General features: G+C 32.9%; 2 protein-coding genes and 1 long non-coding RNA gene across 10 annotated transcripts; 2 read left to right on the top strand and 1 right to left on the bottom strand.

Moving 5' to 3' along the window:
* Window positions 1-1,106: 1,106 nt before the first annotated feature.
* Window positions 1,107-2,593, bottom strand: LOC111911042 (1-aminocyclopropane-1-carboxylate oxidase homolog 1). The gene is made up of 2 exons (XM_023906824.3): window positions 1,551-2,593; window positions 1,107-1,469 (listed from the first exon to the last, which is right to left on the bottom strand). The coding sequence occupies exons 1-2, from the start codon at window positions 2,430-2,432 to the stop codon at window positions 1,218-1,220; spliced, it is 1,134 nt and encodes a 377-aa protein (XP_023762592.1). The 5' UTR covers window positions 2,433-2,593; the 3' UTR covers window positions 1,107-1,217.
* Window positions 2,594-8,976: 6,383 nt separating this feature from the next.
* Window positions 8,977-13,798, top strand: LOC111911043 (uncharacterized). 8 transcript variants are annotated; one of them, XR_006189625.2, is made up of 8 exons: window positions 8,981-9,621; window positions 9,916-9,999; window positions 10,202-10,364; window positions 11,316-11,461; window positions 11,874-11,980; window positions 12,194-12,272; window positions 12,374-12,434; window positions 13,617-13,798. It is a non-coding gene; the product is annotated as an uncharacterized LOC111911043 (long non-coding RNA). The 8 variants fall into 8 exon arrangements; XR_006189624.2 differs by having other exon boundaries at window positions 8,988-9,621; window positions 12,194-12,229; XR_006189623.2 differs by having other exon boundaries at window positions 8,977-9,621; window positions 12,194-12,434.
* Window positions 13,799-17,755: 3,957 nt separating this feature from the next.
* Window positions 17,756-18,559, top strand: LOC111911040 (uncharacterized). The gene has a single exon (XM_023906822.1). The coding sequence runs from the start codon at window positions 17,756-17,758 to the stop codon at window positions 18,557-18,559; it is 804 nt and encodes a 267-aa protein (XP_023762590.1).
* Window positions 18,560-23,789: the final 5,230 nt, after the last annotated feature.

The following is a 23,789-nucleotide window of genomic DNA, read 5'->3' as shown; positions in this document are numbered from 1 at the left end:
ATTACTGATGCTAAGGTCGTTGTGATATATATATATATATATATATATATATATATATATATATATATATATATATATATATATATATATATATATATATATATAGGAATGAGTTCTATGGAAAACAAATAACTATGACAACATCTACCAGAACCAATAATCAAATGACACGTGTCCATTTCTTTCTTCACAAGTAATGTATTGTGGAAGTTATTGTGGAAGTGATGTGTTGTCATGTTTTCATTGGTTCAAATATGTGTTGCCCTAATCATTCATTTTCCATATAACTCTTTCATATATATATATATATATATATATATATATATATATATATATATATATATATATATATATATATATATATATATATATATATATATATATATATATATATATATATATAATTTGTTTCATTTTCACAAGATAATCTAAGAATAAAAAAGATTGCATATAAAAAAATGGTAAAACTTTACCAATTGAACGATCCATATCAACTTATCTCAAAATTTACTTGGGAGGTTAATAGCACAACACGCAGCAATATTTTTTGGCATGCTAGAGTTTGAATGTGTGGAATTACCATCCTCAATCAACATGCTCGCATAAAAAGCACAAAAAAATGAATATTCATTGCTAAAATTAGGGGTGGCAATTGTTGACACCATACGATAAAAATTGTCAATTGTTGATACCACACGATAAAAATACACGAAACGAAACGAAATTGGGACGAAACTGAAATTCTAATTCGTGTTCGTGTCATGTTCGTGTTAAGTGTAAAAAACACGATGTCGTGTCGTTTCGTGTCCGTGTTTAAAATTTGACCCGAAATTGACACGATTAGCATTTATTTGTCATGTTTTTCGTGTTTTTCGTGTTGTGTATGATTAAATATTAATTAAATAAACTAATTTTTTTTTTATTATGTTATCTTTGTCGTGTTTGTCGTTTTTTAATCGGTTCGTTTTCATGTTAGTTAAAAAAACACGACATCGTGTCATGTTCGTGTTCGTGTTATATAAAACATTGTCGTGTCGTGTCGTGTCAGACAAAAACAGGATTCAATGTCCCAATTTATCACCCCTAACTAAAATTAACAAACTAACTAAAAAAATATATTTTTTTATCCCCTAAGTAACATAAATTTTTTCATATTTTCACAACGATTTTGATAAGGATATCTTAGCTAGTGGGTATATAGAAATTTGTAATATAATCTAAAGCTTCAAATGAAGCAAACGAGGAACACCATCGAGGGCCTTAGAAAATGAATATTGACTGTACTCATGAACGGTGGTTTCTCTGTACCTCGGAGGGTTGTCATCTGAAACAAGTTCCTTGATAGGTCCGTACACCTTCTGTGATGGTGCTACGGAGGATCCGAAGAAACATGCCACCGAAACTCTCGGCCCATTCTTATTTGCCACCACTCTATGCTCCACACTCCTCAGTTTGTCATTCGACATCACCTGAAAAACCTCAACACAATTAGACTCCAAAAGTGAATGTTCAGAGTAAAAATCACATGCTCAACTACACTTACTACTTGCCTGTAATAAATCCCCAATGTTGATCACAAGCGCACCAGGAATTGGAGGAACATCAATCCATTGGTTTTGATGGAGGAATTGAAGTCCTCCTATTTCATCTTGTAGAAGCACAGTTATGAATCCACCATCTGTGTGTTTGGCTGTTCCCATGGTTAGCTCTGGTTGTGGACAAACTGGATAATAATGACCAGCGAATAAAAGCACCTTGTCACAGTCCATATCTCCCAAGTGACTTGCGTTCAACCCCAAGGCCTCGGAGATCATCATGAACAGTAAGCTGCCAAGTTTTAGCACACGATTCGAGTAATCTATTTGTATGTCTCTGCAAACCTCCGGCAATTCCTCAGGTGGCGGAGGTGATGGAGCCATAAATGAATAAAAGGTGTCTCCCCAGTTCGCTGCGGGGGAACTGAGCAGATCGAAATTGCAATTATACACCACTGGTCTCGAAAGATCCCTCGTGTAAAACGCTTTCTTCACCTCCACATCTTGTTCGTGAAATCTACGAACTCCTTGAAGCATCTCGTCTATAACACTCACGGGGATCCCGTGATTCACAACTTGAAAAAACCCAAGATTCTCCGAGGCTGCGCGGATCTTCTGCACCGTTGATGTTCTATCTCTGGATCCGAGGTCTACGACTGGAATCTCCAAAGCCGTGGTTGTTTTGGTGGAGGTTTCTGGTGGGTGGATGAAGATGCGAGGGATCTGTGTGATTCCGGCATCGATGAGGCCTTTGACACCGGCTTTTGTTTGGTCGAAAGCTTTGAGTTCCACTTGTCGATCGTACGCTGAGGAAGGTGAAGAAGTTGTGGTTTCAGTTGCTGTGGTGGTAGCCATTTCTGAAGATAATTGTACGTGTATGCAGGGCCAATGAAGCATGACTGCAATAAATGATTAAAAATTAAACCGGGTAATTGCCTTTCAGGTAACAAGATCGGTCGGGTCGAATTTACCTTTTAGCGTTATATATTCTTTTATGGATAGTGCCCACAGATAGACCTCGTTTTGGATTTTTACACATCAAGAATCTAAAAAAAAAAAAAAAGAAAAAAAAAAAAAGAAAAATATATATTATAAAAAGAGTTGAAAAATGTAACATAAATAGTTTTATGAGAGTATGCGGTGTGGGTCACAATGAAAAATGAATTGGCTGAGTTGGCACATAAAAACGGCGTCATGACACGGGGAACACCGCCCTCCCAACTTGTTGAATCTCGTTACGACACTTCCCGTGCTCGTTACCACATATTGAAACGGGAATAGTAACCAATCAAAATCGTTTTCGTACCTCTTTCTCTCTCTACCTTTTAATAAGTTATAACATTGGAACACCATTTTCTGCATGGTGTTATGGTAGTGTTAAGGTTGATATGACATTTAAGATGGCGTTATAACACCGATCCATACCCAATGCTCTGAGAATTTTGAATACATGTTAATCCCATTCAAAAGGTTGACATAAATCGTTATGGTCAATATTATATTATTATTAAATAGTATGGTTAACACTGTTTTTAATAACCAACTATTATGACTATATTTAATATGCAATAAAATGATTTTATTGCGTCAATTGAAAATAAATTATTTATTTATTATTATTATTATTTTTTTTTATTTTATTAGGTATACTATATCATTTTATATTTTTTTAGTGTTAGCCAAACTTTCAAATTTTGTTACAATTTTGGTACATACTTTCCAAAAATTAGTTTTTTTTTAATTGTTTATAAAAAGTTAGTTTTTCTGTATGAATTATTTTGTTTAAGAAATTTTTTGTAACCTTTTATGAAAAAATTATAACCGTTTGGTCAATATCTTTGAACTTTTTTACAGCATTTCTTTTTAACTTTCTTATAATATTTTAAACTTTTTTACAACGGCTATTAAACCTTTTTGAATGTTTATTAAAAAATTTAGACTAAACTGCACAAATAGTCCCTGTGGTTTGTCGAAAATTGTCACTTTGGTCCAAAAAGGTTTCGGCACCAGTGGTCCAAAAGTTTGATTTTGTAGCGAGTTTGGTCCAAATTACTTTGAAGTTTTTTTAAATGACAGATTTGCCCTTTGTAATTTCATTTTCTATTTTTTTAATTTTGTTATATTTTTTATTTAAATTAAACAAAAAAGAAAAAAATTGTTTTCAGTCCTCCCTCCTGTAAACACCACCACCACCGATCACCATTTCCTCTCTCTCTCTCTCTCTCTCTCTCTCGTTGGAACACCTCCCGATCTCAACCCTCACCGGCATGCTCTTTGTTTCTTCTCCGGCAATGGAAACAGATCTGTAAATAAGGGTTTGCTTCGAGCTAGGTTTTGCTGAGGAACAATCAAGTCAGAGGAGAAGATGAAAGGCGGCGAGAGGCAATATGTTTGCTTCTGACGGTGGTATCCCACAAACTGGCTTCCAGATCTAGACGGAGGAGGATCTGAATCGTCGCCCCCAGATCTATCGATTCAAGCTTTGTAAGGATGCATTTCAAATTCTCGAAGGTGGCTTCGTCTAGAAACCCTCAAGATCGACGACGTTCCTGATTTGTAAACGTCGTTGTCTTCACAAATCGACGACGTCCTTCTTCTTCGTTCAAAACCCTAATCCATATGAGATAAGGTGGCGACGCTAGGGTTTCAGAAGTTGCTGATGGTTTCCGGTGGAGAAGACGAACAAAGAAAGTGACAAAAGGGTCTCCGATGGTGGGAATCGATTAGGATTTTTTACAGGTGATGATGACTTTCAGATTTGTTGGAGGTTGCTAGTGACAAAGACGATGAGGGCTGAAGGTGGGGCTGAAGGCGGTGGCGCCAATGATGAAGATGGTGGTGGCGTCGACAATGATTTTGGATGACAGTGGTTTCCGTCGGTGACACCAGTTTCTGGCGATGGCACCGGTTTCTGGGCTTTATGAAGTGTTCTTTAGAGCCATAAAGAACAAACAAAGAGGGAATGAGAAATATTGGGGAAGGAGAGAGAGAGAGAGAGAGAGAGAGAGAGAGAGAGAGAAAGAGTGTGTGTGTGTGTTAAAGAGAGAGATTTATTTTTATTTTCTTGTTTTTTTAGAGAGAGATAGAGAGATTTATTTTATTTTTATTTTATTGTTTTTTTTAATCTGAAAATAAGGAAAACAAATAAGAAAAAAGATAAAAAATATTAGCAGGGGCAGATCCGTCATTTTGAAAAAAAATAGAACAGATTGGACTAAAGACACAACAAAATGAAAGTTTTGGATCACTGGTGCTAGTCCAAACCTTTTTGGACCAAAGTGGCAATTTTTGACATAACACAGGGACCATTTGTGCAGTTTTGTCAAAAATTTACTACCAAGACAATAAATAGATGGAAACCTTTATAACTAAACACCATAAATAATAGATTGAAACACATAAAACCAAATTTGTTATTTGATGTGTTGATTCATCTAATACACAAAAAGAATTGATGTAAGTCGAATACAAAGTTGGTTTTATAGGTTTAATTTATTGTTTATGTTGGTTTGTTATGGGGTTTCAATCTATTTGAGTATTCGGTCCATTTTTTTTTTACTGTGATATGATTTTAATAATATTTTAAATTTTTTTAAAAGGTTCTAAAAACATCGTAAAACCTTTCAAATAAAAGTTCACAAAATGTAAAAAAGTTGTAAAAGTTGAAAAAAAAAAGTTCAAATTGTTTAATAAAAAGGTTGTACAATTTTTTGTATATGGTTTTTGTAAAGAACTTTGAAATAAGTTGTTAAAAAGTTAATTTGTAAAGATTTACTAATTTTGGGATGAAATTGTAAAAGATTAAGAAAGCTGGATAGAGATCGTAACAAAATCCGAAGCTTGGGTCAAAATTCTTAAGGCTATGTTTAGCGGACTAGCTGAAAAACTAGTTGTTAGTTGAAAAGCTAGCTGTTAGCTGAAAAGCTAGCTGTTAAATAAAAAGCTAGCTGATAGCTGAAAAGCTAGCTGATAAAAAATAACGTTTGGTAAAACTAGCTGAAAAGCTAGCTGAAATATATAAAATTACATAAAAGGACATGTAAGAATATGTGTTTCTATAATTAATTAAGGGGTGTATTTGGAAAATTTCAAAAAAGCTCCTAAAAAGCTAGTCTAAGTAGCTTTTCAAAACGCTAGCTTATAAGCTACTTTTTGGCTTACCAAACACGACAACATAAAAAAACTCGAAAAATAAGCTAGCTTATCAGCTGGCTGTGACGTGCCAAACACAACCTAAATGACTTACTATACCTATTACCACAAGTAAAACCAAAACAAAAATAATATATATATATATATATATATATATATATATATATATATATATATATATATATATATATATATATATATAGGATATAGGATATAGATCCGGTAAGAAATTTTTTTTGGTAGGAAGGTAAGAAGTTTTTTTTTTCTACATATTTTTTGGCGAACAAAAGAAATGAATCACTAGATGATTCATTTGTAAGTTGATTCACAACAAAAAATTCCCAAAAAAACATATTTATGATTCATTTTTAAGTAAATTAAGAAAAAAATTCACTTTTGTGACAATTTTAGTGAATAACAACAAAATCATTGTATAAATGAATCATCGAGATGTTTTTTTGAGAATTTTTTCTTGTGAATCATCTTACAAATGAATCATCTAATTATTCATTTTGATTGTTCGTGAAAAAAATATGTAGAAAAAAAACTTCTTACCTTCCTATCAAAAATTTCCTTCTTATTTGATCTTCACTATATATATATATATATATATATATATATATATATATATATATATATATATATATATATATATATATATATATATAGTCTACAATAATTCATACATGCACATAATAAATAATAAAAACATTTGAACCTAATTCTCTCTCTCTCTCTCTCTCTCTCTCTATATATATATATATATATATATATATATATATATATATATATATATATATATATATATATATATATATATATATATATAGAGAGAGAGAGAGAGAGAGAGAGAATTAGGTTCAAATGTTTTTATTATTTATTGTGTGCATGTATGAATTATTGTAGACCAATCATTTTAGTTATTTTAAGAAAGTAATTAATGCATATTAAATGTTGAAGATGTAATTAATATCTATTATATCTTCAACATGTAATATGCATTAATTACTTTCTTAAAATAACTAAAATGATTGGTCCAGAATCAATCATACATGCACACAATAGATAGTGAAAACAAAATAACGTAACCGTATATATATATATATATATATATATATATATATATATATATATATATATATATATATATATATATATATATATATATATATATATATATATATTATTTATTTATTTATTTCCATTGTATGCAATAAAATAATTTTTTGTCAACTTGAAGAAACTTGAAATATTTCGTTTCCCAAAAATATTGTTAACCGTAGAAAGGGGAAAATGACTATTGAGGGTAATTAATTTTTGCGTTTGTACTCATTTGGTCCTTTTTCTTTTTTTTGTATTCAATATACCATCGAACTTGTTGTTGGTGTTTACCATAGCCCTTTTGAGTACAAAAATGAGAACAAACGCAACAGTTGGTTACCCTCCTGATTCATTTTCCCTTTACTCATTTACAACAAATCCCACATCATCTCCTACTGATATTAATGACTTTATGAGACTCATTCTTGCTTCTCTTCAAAACATAACCTACGAAAGGACATTATTCATACATGTACAACTTTATAATGCACTTGAATATTTATTAGGGGAATCTTGACTAAACAGGCGCATTTCATGACGACATTTACATTTCCAATCAAATGATTTGTCGTATCATGGATTCTAGACAAGTCTACAAATGAGTGGAATCACAAGTGCTATGATTTTTGAGTTTACTTAGCTTTAAGATCAAACTCATGGGATAAGATACAACATCAATATGTACAATATTATGGTGATGTGTCTACAAAAGCAGCATGATATTGTACATATTGATGTTGTATCTTATCCTATTAGTTCGATCTTAAAGCTAAGTAAACTAAAAAATCACAATACTTGTGATTCCACTCGTTTGTAGACTTGTCTAGAATCCATGATACGATAAATCATTTGATTGAAAATGTAAATGTAGTCATGAAATGCGCCTGCTTAGTCAAGATTCCCCTAATAAATATTCAAGTGCATTATAAAGTTGTACATGTATGAATAATGTCCTTTCGTAGGTTATGTTTTGAAGAGAAGCAAGAATGAGTCTCATAAAGTCATTAATATCAGTAGGAGATGATGTGGGATTTGTTGTAAATGAGTAAAGGGAAAATGAATCAGGAGGGTAACCAACTGTTGCGTTTGTTCTCATTTGGTCCCTTTCCTTTTTTTTGTACTCAATATACCATCGAACTTGTTGTTTGTGTTCACCATAACCCTTTGACCGGCTATCACAGGCCAAAAGCCGGTCAAAAGGGCTATGGTAAACACCAACAAGAAGTTCGATGGTATATTGAATACAAAAAATATAAAAGGGACCAAATGAGTACAAACGCAAAAGTTAATTACCCTCAAGAGTCATTTTCCCCCGTAGAAAGTACTACTTAAGTATTTGAAAATGACCGATTTATCTTTTTCTTCATTTCTCATTTTTGTAGTCTTATAGGTTATTTAATCATTTTAGTAAAATAAAACTCTATCTATTTCTTAAGGACTCTCTTTCTCTCTTTACCTATATTTCTTTTCAAAGATTAAGAACATATAAAATTATGAATAATTATGTCGATGTTATTGCCTCATTATCAACCACCACCACAAGCACTATATGCTACATTTCTCCATCGACCACAACCATAGCTAGTTGACAACTCCAAGTCAACTACATTTTCGCTCGCAGCACACCCATCCTCTCTTTTCGATCTCAACCAGAAAGCACAATCCTACATCTCTTTTATTTTTTTCTTGATTCAAGAAATCCTTTAGAGCTCCCCCTAATCTTTCTCAGCTTAAGAACAACCTCCATACATCCTTCAAACTAGCTCTACCACTCATGCAAAATCATTTCCCTCCCTATTTGACACCTCACATCTTATATCATATTTGGGATATTTCGAAGACATGGTAAAGCATATTTTTGGTTGCAACTAGGAATGATTATAGTTAAATAGGTATAAATATCTAAAAATTATAAAACTTCATCCTAAAATTCGGCATGAAATTTAGGAAAACTTGTTAAACCCATACCAACACAACTATATAAATATTTTCCCAAATTAAAATTCGGGACATATCAAAATATTACAATACAACCGCATGTGAAATGTAATACCCACTTTCTAGGCCTAGAACTTTTGGCCACTATTTGCGAAAATAAAAAATGGAAAATAAAATAAAGCTATAAATTAAGTTATTAAGATTAAATAAAAATTGAATTAAAAAATTAAATATTTTAGTTAGTTATGACGATACGAATTAATTATAAATACTAACCGTCGTCCTCAAAATCTCAGCCCTTAAAACTCCACGTTCTTTCAATCTCGTCCGCATAAACTCGATTTTGGCGGTTTCTTGCAGTTCATCTTCCTGGTTCTTCTCCCGCACGATTCCGTCTCTACCCACGATTCCGTCCCTACCCACGATTGCGTCCATGCCTCTATTTCGGTAACTGTTGAATCAGTTCATCGTCATCCGCCTATATAATGATGGTTCGATGTTAGTTCGTTGTTTTTTGCTCAAGCGAATGAGACTCCGGCGAGGGTGATGAGGCTCTCTGATAGCAACTCCTCTTGCCATTTGATCCTCTGATCAAGTATGAGCCGATGATTTCGACGCCGATTCACCACCAACTACTCTCTCTCTCTCTCTCTCTCTCTCTCTCTCTCTCTCTCTCTCTTTGAAGGCATTCACGTAATTTTGTTGTTGTTGATGTTGATTTGTACTTCAGATGGACGAGGCGATGATGATGAAATGTAGCCTGAGCAAAATTGGAGTTTGGAGAGCTGATCTGTATCTTGGCTGGGCAATCCGTCCGGAAGGCATTTTTTTGTCTTCAGAGTTTTCTCTCTCTAAATTGACATGCATTGCAACTGCGATTGCAGCCATGACGGATGTAGGCAAAACAAACTCCATTACAACATATCTGAGCCTCCGTTTTTTATTTATTTATTTATTTATTTATTTTCATAAGTAAGCATGCCAACTGTTTGTATTAATGCCTTTATGTTTCTTTTGGTTAATCTAAAAAGTTAATGGTTTATTAATAATCTAAGAAGTCATGTACACATGCACTGCTACAGATTTTGCCTTCAATCTTTTGTAATAACTCCAGAAGCACCATGAGATTTGTGTATAAATGGACAAGTATATCTTACATCAAGCTAAATATTTATACTGGGCAATTTAGGTTACATGTAATGGAGGCACTTTTGTATATGCTATAAAGGCCAGAAGCTCTCCCAATCAATGTCTAAGGTCTTCTTGATTACAGGTTTGTCTGGATTTTAATGTCAAACGCAGACTTCTATAGAAGAAGAAATTGATGTGGTGGGGTTGTTTGTTTTAGAAAAAAACGATGTTGCAGATATGGCGCTCTGATTAAGAGAAATGTTTGATTGTGCTTTCAGTTTTCTATAATTTTTCCAGTTATTGTTTTTGATTTTAGGTTCTTTTATTGTTGGTTATTGATGCAGGTGATATGAATAACATAGCTAGAGTATGAAATCCAATTGTGGACCATTGGCAGACAATTTGAAGTTCTTCACATGTTTGTCAAGAGGTCTACCATCACAGGCAACTCCAGCAACCCTATTTAAGGTTTACGTGTTTGGCATGTCTTCCTCATCAGAGTTTCATGTAAGTCCCTCAAATTGCAGCATCATTATTGAGAAGTTACAATGAAATGAAACATGGAATCAGTTCTATATGTAAACCTCATAATGTCTCTGGATAGCTTCTTGTAATTTCTAATGAAAAAAGAACCCTTAGTAAAGATATAATGAAATTAAACTTAACAGAATAAGGATTTCCTTAAATTATGATCCCTCTTAGGCATTTTATCATGCACCTGTAAGACATAGTCAAACGTCCAACAACTTGAAAACATCATCAAAGCATCAAAAACCCCAAAGACTAAATTTATCTGAAGAAATTGAACCAAAATCAAACAATCGAGTAAGGAATTTAAAACAGATGCAAATTCAGATTCATTACCTTAACCAACAACTTGTAAAAAGAAAAATATATGTATTACTTTTTTACAATTATAACAAATTCCTAATTAATTTTTAATGATTTTGGACCATGTTACCCCTCCTGCATCATTTTTGATTTTGGACCATTGTACCCCCCACCCTCCATTTGTATTGAAATGTTTTCGTGTTGTTGTTGTATCTTTGTATCTTGTCTGATCCACACTTTCAATCATATTTTGAACCCATTAAAATGCTTAATAGCTTAAGCACTTAGTCATGAAAGTTGTTTTGTTGGAAATAATAGCATTGTACATATTTTCAGTAAAAATTATGTTACTTTTTCTTATTTAAGCATTGTACTTTCAAATAAAGTGTTTATTTGTCAGTTTATAAACTTCATTGCCTCTATTCAAGTTTAAATACAAAACTATTGTTGGTGCTATAATATGGCAAAATTTTCAAGTATATATGTATATATATGTATATATATATATATATATATATATATATATATATATATATATATATATATATATATATATATATATATATTTTAATATCAACATTAATTAAGTATGGTTTTGTTTTGTACTAACTTTTCATTTGTCTTTAGATTTATAGCTTCTCACCAAAGAAATCCAAGGAGAAAAAATGTGAAGAGTAAGTGATAATCAAAAAGAGGGAATTTTTAATGAAGTTGAAAGAAAAAACTTCTTATTGGGAGACATGCATGATGTAATACAAAGTATAAAACTTAAGGTACATCCACTTAATACATACTAATCATATATTTTTGTTTTTTTTTTTTTTAATTTTTAAGTGATGTTTGGATAAAGTTACGTTAGAATAAATGATAGTTTAAAATATACTTAGAAAATGGCAGCACGTTGTGGGAGAGATGGAAGGGAAAAATATGAGGGAAAATTTGTAAAAAGTTAGGGCTCAGTGATGAAAGATTATTTTCCTTAACTTTCTTTATTATGTCTTTCTTTCGGTATTAAGTGAAAAAGAAACTTCCATTTCTTTGGCTATCTAAAAATCAAAAATCACTTAATTTCCTTAATTTTATTTATTACGTCTTTCTTTCCGTATTGTTCTTATTACTTATATGTTTTATGTTTTGTGAGTTTTAGTTTTTAAATACAAAATAATGATTATTATTATATTTCAGGTGGATGATGAAACAGATTGTCTTAGCTTTGACCTTAGTCCATCAGATGACATCAATATTGCTGTGAGGTGCAAGGAAAAACCCATCTGATGATCTTCCTGGACAATGTACGTATGTTTTCAAATTATGATAGCAACATGATTATTTTTTTTACCATTAATAGCAATGTACTTATCTTATTAACCAATAATAGCAACATATTTATCGTTTTTACCAATAATAGCAACATATCTATTCTTTTTTTAACAATAAAATGTAAGTGATACTTCAATATTTTGCTTTAACTAACATGTATTTATTTTGTTAAATTTGTTATTTAGGTACCCTCATCATGGCATGAACAAGTTTTTCCCCTGGTTTGTCATCTTATTTCTGATTCACTCTTCATTTTTCTTTTTGGTTGGTATGCTTAAACCTTTGTTAAAACTATGATTTCTTTCCTTCAATTTCTTATGATTGTGGAAGAATGGAACACTTATTTAATAATTTTCCTTGTGTAGGGACCTTCAAACCAATTAGAAAGAAGGAAAGTGAAAAAAAAACACAAGCCATGGCTAATTTGTAAGCTAATCATTGATTAATATTCTTATGAATTTATAAAAAAGAACTAAAAAAAATCCCGTGGGCCCAAACCGGGGCCAAGTACTTCATGAAATCTACCGAAAGTCCGAAACTATCTAACGAGTTTTTATTTTACTTAAAAACTAGAAATATATTGAAGAACATATCTTTGGTGCAAGATAAGATTTTTATCCTACTTTTTGTTTTTATTTTGGGTTTTTCTTTATGCTCCAAAGAATAAATCTACATTTGTCAAATTAGATTTTATTTTTGCTGGTTACAATACTATAAAAAGCTAAAAATCATTAAGTTCTTTTAGTTTTTTTTGTTATTTTTTTTATAAATTAAAGATCTTTTTTATACCTACGTTTTAATCTGCAACAAAAGAATCTTTGATTTACCTAAGTAAAAGTTAATTGATGTTAATTTAATTTTAGCCAAAGGGTAGTTTGGGCATGATTTTTTTCTTGGTTGCACGTCTTTTAAAGAGTAACAATTTTCTTCTATCTTATCGAATAAAATATTTGGGTTAAATGCAAGAAATAATATTGTATTTTGATTGCCTGTTTGATTATAGCATCTTACTTTAGTTCTTAATACGACACTGTACTTTTATTTTGAAAAAATCTACTTATTTATAATAATGTCAATCTAAATATAAACAACTTTTTCACTGGTATATTAAGAAAAAAATTGAAAGTTAAATGTTATAACTGGGTAGATTTATCAAGATAAATTGCAAGTTTCTATTTTTCTTTTTTAAGTATGTATTCATAAAGTGGCTGAACGAGTAATGATATATGTCCGGAAAAATTTTGTATACATACATTTTTACTAGATAACTGTCCAAATTAAGTAAATGACCATCTTACCCTTTTAATTTGATGTCGGTTTTGAAATGGCTATCAAATTGAGAATGCAAAATGACAATATATGTAGTGCTTATAATCTCAAATAGAGAACCAGTTTGGTTCTACAAGTAAGGTTGTTTATGGTTTTAGACCGGGCCCAACAAACGAAGAACTAGGAATCAATTTAGTGGAAAATAGAGAACCAGACCGAATACCTCGGTTCGGTTTCCGGTTTTTTTTTTTGGTTCCACAGAGTCAAATGTTCATCCCTACTGCCAATCACCTGATGATTTCTTTTTCTAATCTAATTATGTTGTATTATTGAATTTAGGTAATGTGCGTTTAACATTAAAAGAGTGAAAATAAAGAAAGACACTTTAAAAGTGGTGTGTGGGGAATTTTTTTTATCGTATTTGTTTACGGTAATTTACAATGTACACTACCAAAATTTCCAGAAATAACAATGTACTTTACCAAAGTTCTCGATTACAACAATGTATTTTGCAACAATAATAGCGTATACGATTTTACATCAACATTTCAACTCATTATTAGTGTACCATGTAATGCATCATCAATTATAATCACGGAATCAAAGGACGAGTAAGACAATTAAGTAAGTTATAACGCATTATGATATATACAAAGCATTATAAATCAATTGTTTTCTGATGAACTTTTGTTTCATTTTATTTTTTTCTTATATCATACAAGTGGTAACTGAATCATTGACACTTTGTGAGACCCGCTTGAATAGCAATATACTTTGTTAAGACATGTACAACAATGACCAATATAGAATAAAGTAAAATCAACCTGTTTTTATTACACCGCTCAGTCTTTCACCGGACGGGTATGACACTAGTTTAAAAATTATTCGAATCAAATTAATGAAATATTAACTACTAGAAGAGCCTTAGGCGCGAAATTCACAAAACATGGACTTAACTGAAGGTTAAATTAAATCATCTCAAAGGACTTAAAATATTAGAAAAATGATTTCAAAATGTTAGAAAAATGGCTAAGAATAGAAAGTTTAAAGTATAAGTTGATGTTTGTGAAATTATATATATTTTTAGAGACACTTCATATATTTTTAATAATATCTTTGTTTTTAAATTAGGACAATAGATGCATAATTGCTATATATATTTATGTTTTGCAAATAAAAATGAAAATTTGATAAAATAGAAGTTGTAAAGAGAAAATATAGAGCATAATTTTGTGGCTTAATGACCAAGGAAGATTAGGATTCTTTATTATTTGGATAAAATCGAAATATTCAATTGAATAATTTGGATTAGACTATTTGGTTAGGATAAAAATTTTGAATTGGTTTTTAACAAAACCAAATTATTATTTTGGATTTTAAAATGGTTTTGGCTTTTGAAATAAGAACCGATTAATACAAAAAAAACCAAATAAAATTTATTATTTCTAATAAATATCTTTAATAGTTTATAAATTTAAAAAATTATCTTTCCAATATATTAGAAAGTTTCATTTAACATAATACATTAATATGTATTTCTTATCAAAAGTTTTTTTTATTTATAATATTATACTTTAATATATTTTCATGGTTGTTTGTAAATTTTAATTCATAATTAATTAAAAAAATTTCTTTAGTTTCTTCTATAGAGTGAGCTAATACTCAAGTATATATTTATTAAAATATCTTGCCTTTTAAAAACCGAATTGTAATACCGATCCAACTGAATTTTAATTTGGTTGGATTGAATTATTTTTTAATTTAGTTTGGACGATTTAGATCTATGTTTTGAAAAACAAAATAAATTTAGATTAATTTGATTGGATCGGATAGAACTAAACCATCCAAGCGAACACCCCTAAGGAAGTCAACTAGAAATTAGAATGAAGAATATTCTAAGGATTTTGAAGATTTTGTAGATAAATACCGTACCACGCTACGAATATATCATCGCACCATATTTTAGGTCGGTCTTGAAAACAAAGACTTTGGTCATCCAAAATAGTGTATGTTGAAGAATATAGAAAAAAAACAAGCAAAATAAAGTTCAAAAATCACAGTAAAAGTATTAGAATGAAGTACATAAATTTAAGAATATTCATTTTGGTTCTCTTACGGTATTTTTAGCATTATTTTAGTTTTTGTTGTTTTGTTTGTTTGAATTATGGGTTAAGTCCCATTACTTTTGTTTAGATGTAGATGATATGACTTGATTTGTTTCACATAAATATTAGTAGTTGTTCATATTGTTAATGAATGCTTATTAAAAATATACGCTTATTGATGATGGTAGTTTTATGTCTGTATAATTGAATGCATGATTTAATATTAGGTTCGTATTATGTATCCTACATCACACTGTGCCTGACGACCAAAAACTCCATAAATAAGCTGTGCCTAGGTTACACATTAAAGTAATCATTTAATATTCATGATTATACTATTTATTTAGGCAATTTAAACGGCAGGGCCGGTCTATTGTTTTTTACTACCCGGGGCGAGATAAAAAAATTATGCCCTTATATGTGTACCGTACAATAACAAAAACATATAACCAAACATATAATCCCACTTTGAAGATGTCTATAATTTGAAAAATAAAACATAAAATCAGAAATGTACAAAATTATATACCTTTCAAGAGACTAAAATAAATATATACCTTTCAAGAGACTAAAATAAACAATGAAATAAATATATACCTTTCAAGGATCCTTCTGTTTCTTCAACCAACACTGTATGTACAAACCAAGTGTATTAATTAGTTTCAAAGATCACACAAGTGACACACAACATATTTTTTTTCAAAGTAAGCAAGATTCATATGTTGGATCACAATTTTCGGATGGATTGAAATATCATACTTATCAAACTAAGCAAGGTCCATCCTCACAACACTATTGTTTGATTTAAAGAAACCTAAAGATCAAATCTTGAACTTTAACACAAAGCATGAATCAACACAAACGTTAATTTGAAAACAATGAACAAATTCAGCTTTTCCTAAATGGGGTAAAGAAATTCTAACTTGCTAGTTTAGAGGTGATAGATTGATGCAGCAGGTTTGGTGTTCAAACAAAAATTAAAAAAAAAATCACTTGAAGTAAAATAGAAAACTTACCCTAATCAGTTGAAGAGCAGAAGATGAGAAAAGAATCAGAAACCGAGAAACCACACACGTCTTTCGTTTCCTACAAGTACAACAAATCACAATAATCAATTACTCATATTAAGAACAAAGAACCGATGATTGATGGCAGCAAGTTTATGTATTTAGAAAAATCCCAATCAATTGAAGAAAACTCACCCAAAAATCGAGCAAAATCACAATCAATTGAAGAAAACTCACCCAAAAATCGAGTGGATGAGAATAGAAATCGGCAATCAGGTCTCGAGTCTCCGGGTTGTGCTTGATTTCTCCAATCTTCGGGTTGTGTTTGATGTATTCGAACTCAGGTCTCAGTAAGTAGAAATCAAGAAGACAATAATCAGAGATGAAGACAAGAATCGAGTCTCCGGGTTGTGTTTGAAGATCGATTAGAAATCAAGAAGACAAGAATCAGAGAGGAAGGAATGGAATCGACAAATCATACCACAAAATACTTCAGTCGATTTGAGATGAAGATCGATTGAACAAATCCTTCAGTCGATTTGAACGTTCGTAGACTCCTCGATCTCCCCACTGTCCGATTTTCAAAAATTTTAGCTTTTTCATTTGACGATTGACGATTGCGTTCTCGGTTCGCGCTCAAGAATCGAATGCCCCAATGTTGCCGATCGCTGTCAATTTTTGGAGCTAAGTAATTGGACTAAATTTTTGGGCCAAACTTACATATATAACATTACTTGCTTATAACATTACTTGCTGTATAGAAAATATGCCCTAATTTTTTTGATGCCCTGGGCTTAAGCCCAACTTGCCCATGTAGTTGGGCCGGCCCTGTTAAACGGTCATCCTATCAATTGATTCTTTCGCAATATGAATTTACAGTGGATCTAGGAAAGTTAATTCCATTGCACTTCATATTATAAAGGATATAAAGTATGAATTCATCAATATAGGAATTTATGGATATTTGCTGTTAGCGGGTATTATTATTATTATTATTATTATTATTATTATTATTATTATTATTATTATTATTATTGTTGTTGTTGTTGTTGTTGTTGTTGTTGTTGTTGTTGTTGTTGTTGTTGTTGTTGTTGTTGTTGTGTTTTGTATAATAGCTTCTCATAGATATATTTGTTCGGCCCATTGGCCTCCTCTGATGTATTCATATATATACGGTGAATTAATAATAGGTGGGTTTTTAATGTGAAAATACAAACAATCTCATGGTATCAGAGCAATAACAATTTCCCTGTAAACCCTACTCAACGGATATTCTTCTTTCGTTCGACCTCTTCGCATCTTGTCAATTCTATCTTCTATTCTAATCTTCTGATTCTACTCTGTCTCTGCTATAGGTGCTCTCAAGATGTCAGGAAACAACTCGTCTAATAAACATACATCTACCATTAACATTAAACATGTTGTACCCCTTGTTCTTTACCTGGAGCAGATGAACTATGACATATGGAGAGAGCTTTTTGAGATTCATTGCATAGGATATGGGGTAGACGATCATCTCCGCCCTCCTGTTGAACCAATCAAAGCATCATCAGAAAAGGAAACACTAGAGTCAACATCGGCTAAGGATGCATGGCTTCAGATGGATTCAATCATCAAATCTTGGCTCTATGGTACTCTCTCTATCTCTCTCTTGAACATGATTTTTAAGAAACAAGCAACAGCCCTTGAGATCTGGGAAAGCCTCGAGAAAGTTTTTCATGACAACAAGACTTCAAAGATCATCCAAATTGACAGGGAGCTTCGTAACATCTCAATTCGAAACTCGACAATCACTGAATATTGTAACAAGATCAAGTCACTTGTTGATCGTCTTGAACACATGGGTTCTAAAGTTCCAGAAATTAATCTAGTTGCCTATATGCTGAACGGGCTCACTTCAAAATATCGACATGTGGTAATAAACATAAGACATCATGATCCACCGTTGTCCTTTTGGGATGCTCGTTCTATCTTGGTTCTTGAAGAACAGGAGATGATACAAGAAGAAAAGAAAGAGGTCTCTCTCACTCATATGGATCATGCTTCATCTCAAATTGCCCTAAACATTGAGACCTCAAACCACACTTCTAATCACCGTGGTGGCTTCCGTGGTGGACGAGGGGGTCGTAATTATCGAGGTGGCCGGGGTGGTGGTCGCAATGGTGGTTGAAATAACTACAACAACTACCACAATAATGGTAGTAAATTTAATGGTGGCTCTAACTTTTCTAATGCAGGTGGTCAATAGAATCAAAATCACAATGGAAGTGCATGGGCTTATGGGTGGTTTCAAGTACACCATCCCACTCACGGGTCTTCTACCTAGTCCACTAGTTGCTCCATTTCAGTCCAATATTGGTCCCAAACAGCCTCTGACCTAGCACACATCAGCCCACCAGCATTAGTTTTTTAGCCCACCTACAACCCCTGTTCAGCAGGCCTTCTAATCGACACATCAGGTTCACCAACCACATAATGAACCTACTACATTGCCTCAAATGTTCAATACGATGACTCTAAATGACCCGGGGCAAAGTGATTGGTACATGGATACCGGGGCCACATCGCACCTTCACTCCAGTGCAGGTATACTCAAGTCCGTTTCTGATAAAAATAATAATTTTTCTTCATCTGTTATAGTAGGGGACGGATCATCTATGCCTGTAATTAAAATGGGACACACCACTCTTCCGCATCAAAATCCGTATCGCACTCTTACACTTAAAAATGTTTTGATTACTCCATCTATTATTAAAAATCTTATTTTTGTTCGTCGTTTTGTTCGTGAAAATATTTGTACCATTGAGTTTGACCCGTTTGGATTTTCTGTGAAGGATTTCCACACCAAACAAATTTTCATGCGATGTGATAGCACTGGGGATCTCTATCCTATTACAACCCCGACTCCTCAAGCTTGTGTCTCCATTGCTCCGTCTCTTTGGCATCAACGTATTGGACATCCGGGGCATCACATTTTTCAACATTTGGTTAATAATGGTTTTATTTCAAGTTCGTCTAATAAAGACTCTAGTCTATGTCATGCATGTCAAAAGGGCAAACACATTAGATTGCCTTTTAATTCTTCGAGTTATGTTTCTTCTTTTCCTTTTGAATTGGTACATTCTGATGTTTGGACCTCTCCTATTGAGAGCACAAGTGGTCTTAAATATTATGTCTTTTTTCTAGATGATTTTTCTCACTATGTTTGGGTTTATCCATTGTGTAACAAATCTGACGTGTTTGATAAATTTGTAATTTTCCATGAGTTTGTTAAAAATCAGTTTCAAACAGATATTAAATCACTTCAATGTGATAACGGGGGTGAATACAACAACAAAAAATTTCATCAATTGTTCGATCAAAATGGCATCCTAATGCGTTTTTCATGTCCTTATACATCCCAACAGAACGGAAAAACTGAGCCTATGATTCACACTCTTAACAATGGTATACGTGCTCTTCTTTTTCATGCTCGACTTCCTCCTACATTTTGGGTCGAAGCTTTACACATGTCATCACATCTTATAAACATTCTTCCTTCAACCACTCTTCATCATGACACCCCCTTTCATAAACTTTACAAAACTCAACCAAATTATGATCACTTACGGGTGTTCGAGTGTGTATGTTTTCCACATATTGTTACACCTCATAAATTAGCACCACGCTCCACTCCATGTATTTTTATTGGTTACCCGACTAATCACAAGGGTTACTGCTGCCTTAACCTTGACACTAATGAAATCATTATCTCACGCCATGTGGTATTCGATGAAACAATATTTCCTTTTGGCTCTATGATGCCTAATATCGCACCCTCATACTCGTTTCTCGACAATGAAAACAACACCTCATATCTTCCTTATCATGTCTTGTTTCCATCATTCTCTCATGGTGACACACCTCCCTCGACTCCACCAGCATCTCCTTGTGGAGTCATTGATCAGCCAACTATCGAACTGCCTAGTGAGTCTGATTCCTCTACCGGTCCGCCAAGCCCAATTGTGCCTGACCCATCTGTTGTTGATTCATCAGTGTTAGGATTCTCTCGCCCCACAACCCTTCTCAACCGGCCACCTCATATCCTCTGTCTGAGTCCCCTCCGAGTGTCACATCTACTCAATCTCAACATCCCATGCTTACCCGATCTAAATTGGGTATCTCTAAACCAATCTGTAAACTCAATTTACACATAGACTCTACATCTCCTGTTCCTAAAAATTATTTATAGGATTTTAATGATCCTAACTGGCTTAATGCGATGAAAGAAGAATATACTGCTCTTATCTCAAATAATACTTGGGTTCTACTTCCGCGACCACCCGATGCTAATGTTATTAATTGTATTTGGCTATTTAAGAAGAAATTAAATGCACATGGTTCATTGTCTAGATACAAAGCTCGTCTTGTTGCAAATGGAAGCAGCCAGAGACCTGGTATTGATTGTGATGAGACGTTCAGTCCTGTCGTTAAACCTATTACCATCCGTACTGTTTTGAGCATTACTGTCATGCACCATTGGCCCATTTGTCAACTTGATGTGAAGAATGCTTTTCTTCACGATCACCTTCAGGAAACTGTATACATGCAATAGCCCCTAGGGTTTCGGGACCCTTCTAGATCGGATCATGTTTTCTTATTGAAAAGATCGTTATATGGTCTTAAACAAGCACCGCAAGCTTGGTTTCAGCGTTTTGCGATGTTTCTCACACGTATTGGTTTTGTGCATAGCAGGTGTGATTCTTCACTATTCATTTACAGACAGGGTTCTCATATGGCATATATCCTCCTCTATGTGGATGACATAGTTCTCACTGGATTCTCTTCTCAGCTCCTGACTCACATCATTTCTCTTTTGAGTGTTGAGTTTTCTATGTCTGATCTTGGTGACTTACATTATTTTTTGGGTATTTCTGTTACTCCCTCCACCACTGGTCTATTTTTGTCTCAACATAAATATGCCAATGAGATCCTTGATCGGGTTAAGATGCTTAACTGTAAATCAGCTCGCACTCCAGTTGATATGTCATCTAAGCTTGATGGGTCGGGTCCGCCGGTTGATGATCCTACTTTGTATCGCAGTCTTGCTGGTGCTCTTCAATATCTCACATTTAGGAGACCGGATATCACATATGCAGTACAATAGATATGTCTTTATATGCATGACCCGCGGGAACCTCACTTTACAGCTCTGAAACGCATCTTGCATTACATACGCGGTACTATCGGTCACGGGCTTCAACTATTTTCTTCTCCTGGTAACGATCTCATCGCGTATTCTGATGCCGACTGGGCTGGCTGTCCCGTTACTAGACGATCCACTTCGGGCTACTGTGTTTTTTCTTGGACACAATCTCCTCTCTTGGTCCTCTAAACGACAGAACACAACGTCACGGACTAGTGCAGAAGCAGCATATCACGGTGTCGCGAATGTTGTAGCTGAGACATGTTGGCTTCGCAGTCTTCTGTTAGAGCTTCACTCTTCTCCTCATCAAGATATGATTGTATATTGTGATAACCTGAGTGCTATCTATATGTCGTCTAATCCGGTTAATCATCAAAGGACCAAACATATCGAGATTGATCTTCATTTTGTTCGGGACAAGTTTGCTACTGGTCATGTGCGTGTACTTCATTTTCCTTCTTCGTCTCAGTATGCTGACATCTTTACGAAGAGTCTTCCTACGTCCTTATTTCTTGATTTTAGAACCATTTTGAACGTGCGAGAGTCTCCTCCCGTTCTCACTGCGGGGGGATGTTAGCGCGTTATTATTATTATTATTATTATTATTATTATTATTATTATTATTATTATTATTATTATTATTATTGTGTTTTGTATAATAGCTTTTCATAGATATATTTGTTCGGCCCATTGGCCTCCTCTGATGTATTCACATATATACTGTGAATTAATAATAGATGGGGACCATCTATTATTAATTCACAGTATATATGTGAATACATCAGAGGAGGCCAATGGGCCGAACAAATATATCTATGAAAAGCTATTATACAAAACAAAATAATAATAATAATAATAATAATAATAATAATAATAATAATAATAACCCACTAACATTTTCTAATTCCATTGCATTTCATATAAATTAATCATAATTAATTAGTGAATAGAAATATAAGGAAAAGTATTATTTGTTGTTGGGTCTAAAATATTGATTTATACTTTACTTTTCTAGGAAAATGTATTTTTCAGTCATGTAATATATTTGCGATTGTGTTTACGACCGTAAACTGGTTCACGGCCCATGTTCGCTATATATATATATATATATATATATATATATATATATATATATATATGTATATATATATAGGTGTTAGGGGTGAGGAGGGGATGATGAGCATAAGGAGATAGAGAGAAAGGAACATAAGTGTGTGAATCTTGTGTAAGGGAACTTCACTCATATCAAATCATACAAGATTCATATTATTCTTCTCCTTATTCTTTATTTTGATCTGGCATCATCCGTTCCGCACCATCAAACGGATATGATTGAGACACAAATAGATTTGGGACTTACAAGTGGTATCAGAGTTTGGATAGTATCAATCCTTTTGGCTAGATCTGGAGTGTATTTGATCTTATTTTTGAAGGATTCTTGCGTTTTTGATTAACATTTAGTAGATTTCAGGCTTATAGTCATGTCTAACCATTTGCCAATGCCATAGAATAGAAGTCATTCTCTTACGAAGACATGCTCTACATGGCCAGAGGCTACATACCAGTACCACCATGAATTTAAGTCCTTTCACTGATCACATGGTCAAAGGTATAAATTTGCTACCAATATAGCATGAAATAACAACACGAGATAATAACACAGAAAAACACATAGCACATATAACACATAACATACAATTGTTCCTATATATTGAACTCACCTTAAAATAACTAGGGGTTAAAATAGTAATTTGTTGTGACAACCCTAAATTTCCATTCTGTACAAACCATTTGAAGCCAATAGAAGTAGAACAGTTTCAGTGAAATTCCAGACTTCGGGTATAAGTTTGGCAGTTTTTCAGGATTTACACTTAAGGAGATATCAGGAGAGTGGATGCACTAGGGTTTTGTGCAACACTGTTATTCCAATACTCTAGAATAGTAGAGTTCATTCCGGGAATAAAAATATTTTCTGCCAAAAATATCTCAGGACTATAAATAGAATTCTGAACCAAATTCATTCATTATTCGCATTTCCAACTAGAGAAAAGCCATTTTCTCTCTCACGGATCTTCGGGTTTTTATCCCAAATCGTGAGTACACTTCTCTAGTTGTCTTATAAAGCTTATTATGTGCTTAATAACTTAGATTACATATCAAATCTGTGAGAATCGGGAGTTTACCGCCCAAGAACGTTCTTGGAGAGTAAACTCCA

This window comes from Lactuca sativa, chromosome 3, assembly GCF_002870075.4.
Source record: "Lactuca sativa cultivar Salinas chromosome 3, Lsat_Salinas_v11, whole genome shotgun sequence".
NCBI classification, from domain to species: domain Eukaryota; kingdom Viridiplantae; phylum Streptophyta; class Magnoliopsida; order Asterales; family Asteraceae; genus Lactuca; species Lactuca sativa.
Note: the sequence above shows the minus strand (reverse complement) of the source record. Positions and strands in the feature narration are given on the sequence as shown.

Bases quoted from the DNA above. Each gene is read 5' to 3' on its own strand.
- LOC111911042 (XM_023906824.3), bottom strand. From the start codon at position 2,432: ATGCTTCATTGGCCCTGCATACACGTACAATTATCTTCAGAAATGGCT. The intron at 1,470-1,550 runs GCAAGTAGTAAG...GAGGTTTTTCAG, and splicing joins ACATTGGGGATTTATTACAG to GTGATGTCGAATGACAAACT.
- LOC111911040 (XM_023906822.1), top strand. From the start codon at position 17,756: ATGTCAGGAAACAACTCGTCTAATAAACATACATCTACCATTAACATT.